The sequence below is a fragment of the Hemibagrus wyckioides genome, linkage group LG06 (genome assembly GCF_019097595.1).
Source record: "Hemibagrus wyckioides isolate EC202008001 linkage group LG06, SWU_Hwy_1.0, whole genome shotgun sequence".
NCBI lineage: Eukaryota > Metazoa > Chordata > Actinopteri > Siluriformes > Bagridae > Hemibagrus > Hemibagrus wyckioides.
Window position 1 is genome coordinate 13,797,814 of NC_080715.1, and position 6,895 is coordinate 13,804,708.

Sequence of the window (6,895 nt, forward strand, 5' to 3'; positions counted from 1 at the left end):
ACACATACTCAGGAGCGTTGGTGCGCGCGCGCGTGCGTTAACGCTCCAGCACTCTCTGCTCCCGCGCACAGGAAGCCGCAGGAAGCGCAGATTTCTCCTCCCATTATTCACACGGGTTCATCCCAAATCACTTCCACGATGGAAATATAGTGCACTAGAAAGAGCGGACAGGATACGATTCCATACGAGTCATAGTCCACACTCTCAAGGGAGTAGAGGAGCCGTTTGGGATTTGTCCCAGAAGAGAGCTTTGGATAGATGCGCGATATCGCAGAACTGGAAATGATATTATTATATTTTAACACCATGGTTCTTAGGGATTTTTTAGGTTAATCTAAAATACAGTAGTTAAAAAATAACTTTAATTTCCCTTCAGTGTAATAAAATCAGTTTGTTGCTATTTTATTCTGCTGACTTGAAAGCTTTGGAAATCTCACTCCTGTTGTCAATTGCAGTTTGTAGTCACATTTTCTTTTGTTTATTTGTTTGTTTGTCTGATGCATTTACAAGTGGAATACCATGCAAGCAAATATTAATTTGATGGGCAAATCATTAAACATATGTCCTTTATTCGATCACAATATACAGGCCTGCTTATAAGTACTACTAAACCTTTAAACAACCAAAACACTTGAAGTGGATATATTGTTTATAATGTACACAAAACAGATATACAAAAAATACCAATATAAATAGTCAAATTTGTGCAACAAATCCTATTTTGCTAGCCTTAACTTTATCAATTAACATACACTATATTGCCAAAAGTTTTGGGACACCCCTGATTGAAATCATTCAATTTAGGCGTTGTTTTTCAGGGGTTGGGTTTGGCCCCTTAGTTCCAGTGAAAGGAACTCTTAATGCTTCAGCATACCAAGACATTTTGGACAATTTCATGCTCCCAACTTTGTGAGAGCAGTTTGGGGATGACCCCCTTCCTGTTCCAATATGACTGCACACCAGTGCACAAAGCAAGGTCCATAAAGACATGGATGAGAGAGTTTGGTGTGGAGGAACTTCACTGGCCCGGCCTGAGTCCTGATCTCAACCCGATAGAGCACTTTTGTGATGAATTAGAGCGTCTGCCATAAGTGTGCGGTCACACTGGAACAGGAAGGGGTCATTCCCAAACTGTTCCCACAAAGATGGGAGCATAAAATTGTCCAAAATGTTTTGGTATGCTGCAGCATTAAGAGTTTTCACTGGAACTAAGGGGCCAACACCTGAATTTAATAACTTGCAGGGGTGTCCCAAAACGTTTGGCAATATAGTGTATATTAAGTTCATCTTTAACAGAATTGCTTTATTCAGGTCAGGGTTTGCAGGGCTTGTGGGATTTGCTATTCTGTGGTTTTCCCAGTTTTCACCTGTGCTGTGAGTGTGTCTGTTTTTTAATAAAAGAGCAAGTGCTTTTCGTTGTCGAACTTATTCCTCGTCGATGACACAATATGTTATGCTTCAGAAACACTGAGATTTTCACGAAGGGATTTCTGATTTCTCCTTGTATTGTAAATAGTCATCTACCTCCATTGATATTAAGAACTCTGCAGAACACAAGAATATGATATTAGAGCTAGATTATCACTACCAAGAAATTCTCTCAACACCCACACACATACCTTCTGTGTAGTCCATATCAGGTCTGGTAGAGATGAAAAACCAGGCCAGTCCAACCAGTAAAGCTACAACCAGATTCACAACAATCCAGGGATGCAGAATCTGGTGTTCAAAGCCTGGACGCCTGAAATGAGACAGAAAAAACACCACTGCTGCCCATGCTGTTCTGTCACATAGGAACATGAATAAATGCAAGATATAAACAAGGTACTGTTTCATACTAAGGATTAATTGGTCCATGCTCACCATAGTGACTCATTAGCTATGGGGTACAGGTTGATGCGGTCGCTAGTCATCTGCTGACTCAGAGACAAAATAAGGGCTGCAAAGTACACTAGAAATACAGAATACATATTTTCACATAGAAGAGTTCCTCTAGTTATACAACTACAGGTACTGTTATCAGGCATGCTTACTGAATGACGCAAGGGCTGCTGGGTCGAGCATGAGGAACCCTCTCAGAGCCATAGAGGCCTTAGCTAGATTCACCCTGCAGAGGAGAGTGTGCATGTCAGAAAATCTGTGATGAGCTGGTGTACCATTTAGGATGTATTCCAACCTTATGCCCAGTGTTCTTGGGACAAACTCCAGATCCAGCACAACTCAACGGAGAATAAAGCAAGAATGAATCTGATAATTGTGTAGGTGTATAGTGTCGAGTGCTGACTAGGTAACATCCCATCATATTTGGTCATTTGGCAGATTTTCTTATCTAGAGCAACTTACAAAAACTGTTAACAGCTGAAGATGCCAAGTAAGTATTGTAAGTATATTCATAAAAGATGAAGGAATAAAGATGATTCATATTAGTGCTAGAATGAGCTAGTCTGTAGCTAATGAGCTAGTCTATGTAAACAACAAATCCTAGGAGGTTTAGAAAGAAAATTATACAGTTATGCCAGATATTAAGTGAAGCGGTAGCTCTTTAGACTTCTGTGGAGGTGATGTTGAAAGGGGACAATTGGACTACAGGGCAAATTTCATCCACCACTCACATGCCAGGATACAAAAACGTTAGACTATACTGAGAAATCGAGATGCAAAAAGCCCCGAATCTAAAAACATGATGTTGGTGTGCATAAGCTAAGGTATACTGTAATCTGCATTCTTTTAGCATTTGATTTTATACAGGTGAGGCAGAATGTAATCAAAGCATCTACCTTGATCAATTGCCCACTGGCAGTCCTACAATTTGAACCTGCAACCTTCCAGGTGGAACAGGACCCTTATATGATCAAAAGTTTTAATGGTAGCTCAGCATTGAAGATTGCACTTGAAACACAGTGATTATGGTTTGGTTGCAGAATCAAATCAGGGGGTCCCTTTAACCCTCAACTGCTCTGATAGATGCATTAAATTATTGGTGCAGTCTTGAGACACTAATGTTGTAGGTCCAAATATCTGACATTAAGCACACACACACCTGTCGAAGGCAGACACAGAGCTAATAGTGAGCAGAAAGTACAGAAGTGACTGGGCGGGATATGCTAAGCTGTGATACTGCTGTAACAGGTTTGACAGTGTTTTCAGTTGCTCTCCAGCCAGCACATAGATAACAATGATGTTCCATACAGCGTAGCCTGCCAGAAACCCATGACAGAAGAGGCTGATGATCCTACAGAAAGCAAACAGAAAAACTCAACATGAATCATGATGGTAAACTCAGCTGATGAAATTGGGATAGGCTTGGGATTTAATTGCCATGACGACAAAACACTGATGTTTATATAACTACTGATGAGACTGTAGACTCAGTAAATAATACTCTGACTTCCTGTTACCTGAAGCCACTGTGAACTCTTAAGGCAACATCTCGTGTGTTCCACATGGACCTGACCTCCATGAACTCTTCCACCTGCTCTTGGGCCAGGTCCAGCCGATCTTTGACATGAAACTGACCTAAAAGCAAAACATTTCCTGAGACACGCTGACATATACGCCATTTAACAGACACCAAATATGCATCTTATCTCATTTATTTAGAAGGTGAGGGTTAAGAGCCTTGCTCAAGGGCCCAGTAGCGGCAGCATTGTGGTCCTGGTATTGAACTCACAGCCTTCCAAACAGTAGACCAATGCCTTAACCACTGAGCTACCACTTTCCAGGCTCTGGCTACATACTCTAATTATTCTATGAGATATTATTCTATTAAATTAGGTATTTCTTTTTATAAGAATCGTTTTGTTTATAAGCAATTCTCATTTTCTTACATTTTAGCAAACAAAGATGCAAAAACTGTAGTAATTTATTTTTAATGAATGAAGAACTCACGGCTTCTCTCCACAAACACTTTGCTGACAGACTGGCTGTGACCCAGAGGAGCGGAAAACAGAGAACGATGAGAGGTAGGAGTATGTGCATCACTGACAACATTGTCATTCTCCACTTCCACACTGTTATTATGCTGATTGTCTGTTATCTTAGACTTCCTACTGAGAGAATATGACTCTATAAGAAAAGGCCCACAGATTTTATTTTCAGTTCATTCAATGTGTGTTTTTTTTTTTTTTTTATTGAGAACCCTGGACCAGTTTATGACATGGAAATCAACTATTTCCAGAGATAAGCTTTTGCTCTTTTCCTCCATTCTCACCTCTTCCGTCTAGATTTCCTAGTAACTCCATCTCTATCTGTGGGTGATGTTTGCGTGTCTCCGTTCACAAGGTCTTGCTGCTCATTTTCCATATCTGTAAAGACAAGTTTAATAAATATGACCTATAAAATGGGGATGAAAATCAGTTCATGGTGTTAACATAAATGGATTACCGTGAGTATGTGCCATCTTCCTTCTCTTCTTCCTCTTCTGTGGTGGATTGTCCTGAGGCTCAGGGGAAAGATCGTCCTTGCTTTCTGATGGATTACAGGTCGCCACCTCTTCCATTTCAACTGCAGGCTCTGTCTCCTCTATACAGGTGGTCATATTGGCAGAACACAGAAATACACAGATATACAGAAATCCATATTGAACTTACCAGTAATAGTTTTGGCATTGGCTTACACACTAGCAAAACCATTAAAAATGAATAGATGTGAAACAGTCTTACCCTCTGGTTCTTTCACTCCGTTGACTTCCTTCTTAGACTTTTTCTTTTTAGGTTTGGTAATCATCATGTCTTCTAGGTAAAGGCGAGAAAAATAACTATACTAAGAGTTGCTTTCTTTAACTAGCTCCATCTGGGTAATCCTAAGTAAAGTAAAATAATTGCATGGTGGCCTGGGAAAACCTGTTGGATGAATTCAGCCCAAACTGGGTATTCTGCCTATAACATAATTTTACACCTTTACAAAAACATGAATATCACCAAAATGATTTGTTTATGTTATTAACTTCATTCAGCTTCCCATAATGATCACATTAGGTACATATAGTGATAAAAGTGGTGGTTAAAACAGACAAGTCACTCAAAGATGTTTAAATTGTGATTTCTCACACAATGAATGCTACAAAAATGGACTGAATCCACCTTAATTCCTGAGAAACAAAGAGAAAATCACATTTTAGTTCAGGAAATTTTGTATTGTCCAGAACTGGATTTTGGAGATATCCAACAGTTTCTCCAGACCATCACACTATATTAAATAGGTAATGAATATGATAAACATAATAAAATGATGATGTTTAAATGTATGCAGTTGACTTATACAGTTTATTTATGTATGTTAATCTAATAAACTATTAACTATTAACTATTAATATTTCATCTCAGTTACACCAGTGTTACAGATCTGTTTACTCACCCCCAGTCTCTTCACTTCAGCATCAAAGTTTGTCAAATGATGGCATAAAAAATTAAAAAGTCAGGAATCACATCCTGGCACTTGTGAAGCTTTGCAGGACAACAACAATATATATATAAATCTGTAAATAATACTGAGAGATGCGAGTTTCCCACACACTTAAAAAATAAGGGTTCCTTGTGGTTAGTTAAGTGTTCTAGCTTTTATGGGTTTTTACTTTGAACCTTTCCTATAAAGAAATCCCTCAAAAGATTCTACACTTGGAGGGTTTGTCAGTGGGACAAACTGAAAAACATCCCAGTGTGCTCGATTATAAACTTTAAAAGCAAAAATTTAGTATAAACAATCTCCATGCTTAGAAAATATATGATTCCTCTATGTTGTTGGGTTTTGTTTTTTACCATTCAGGTTTTCTTAGAAACATTTCTTAATGGAAACCCTCTGTTATAGAAACTAGCGGTTCCCCCAGTAGGACAAAACAAGGAATCGTTAAACGTTTAACAATAATTTTACGAGTTGGTTATTCAATTTGCAGCAAAACAGTATAAAGCTTTTCAATGTTTCTAAAGAAACTGACCTTGGCATGTGAGACACGTCACGCTGAAAAAGAAAGCAAAAAGAAGGATGTTTTGAATATGCACTGTAAAAAAATATCCAGTAGAAAATACCTTCTAGCAATCTGCTGTTTAATATAGATGTAAATACAGCAATATCATCTGTTTGAAATACAGAATTGACATATTTAGAGCCAAAAACATTTATCAGCCAAACATTGTGCTATCAAAACACAGGGCTGTTCACAATCCTAACACACAACCTGATTAAACCTTGCACTTGGAACATGCATTCATGTAGAGATTTGATTATATATGTCTATAATATGGCATTGATTTATACAAAAACACAAAGTCTGGTTTAGGTAAAGGAGGAGCTTTTAGACATCCAGATTGTATTAGCTTTAAATATCCACCATCAATGAAATACTAAAAGGAGAAGTTCCTGATAGTTATTAGTGAGCAGCAACATCTATGCTGTAATTAAATATTAATTCAACTGCAAATATACTGCAACACGACAATACGTGTCCCATGGTATTGAGAACATAAACTAATCCACAGTCTACAAGAAGCCACGTAGCTTGCTATGACTAAGAATCGATATGTAGATTAATATCTGCTGCTGTATAAAATGTAATTGAGTGTAAAGGGTGTAAACTTACTGCCTGTTTTCTCCCCATTGTGCTCAGACTGGACTCATTGGACTCGTGGTACTGGATAGAGTGAGAAGAGAGGAGGTTAGCCTTTTAATCCTGTGCTAATTCCACACAGACGTGCATCTGCCAGTGAGAGAATTACTGAGACACAGATCAATGTGTGTCCTGAGGATGTGCTGCAATATACATATACACAAAAGTGTAGAGGTACAACACACTCATATAAGTGTTTCCACAAACATACAAAGACAGGTATGATGTCTGAAACCAGGTGTGCATATTAACGTTTATAATATTACACAAATGCCTCATCATAACACTACTGAC

The 6,895-nt window shown here is 38.4% G+C and overlaps 1 protein-coding gene across 1 annotated transcript; it reads right to left on the reverse strand.

Moving 5' to 3' along the window:
• Positions 1-1,188: 1,188 nt before the first annotated feature.
• tmem237a (transmembrane protein 237a) lies at positions 1,189-6,643 on the reverse strand. The gene is made up of 13 exons (XM_058392852.1): positions 6,575-6,643; positions 5,933-5,955; positions 5,356-5,369; positions 4,662-4,733; positions 4,384-4,521; positions 4,211-4,304; positions 3,889-4,046; positions 3,399-3,516; positions 3,041-3,232; positions 2,034-2,107; positions 1,864-1,951; positions 1,620-1,741; positions 1,189-1,544 (listed from the first exon to the last, which is right to left on the reverse strand). Exons 1-13 carry the CDS (start codon positions 6,590-6,592, stop codon positions 1,477-1,479), a joined length of 1,179 nt encoding a protein of 392 aa, XP_058248835.1. The 5' UTR covers positions 6,593-6,643; the 3' UTR covers positions 1,189-1,476.
• Positions 6,644-6,895: the final 252 nt, after the last annotated feature.

Coding starts and splice junctions, on each gene's coding strand:
- tmem237a (XM_058392852.1), bottom strand. Junction 1,952..2,033: donor AGCAGCCCTTGCGTCATTCA/GTAAGCATGCCT, acceptor CTGTATTTCTAG/TGTACTTTGCAGCCCTTATT. Junction 1,742..1,863: donor ATAGCTAATGAGTCACTATG/GTGAGCATGGAC, acceptor GTCTCATTTCAG/GCGTCCAGGCTTTGAACACC.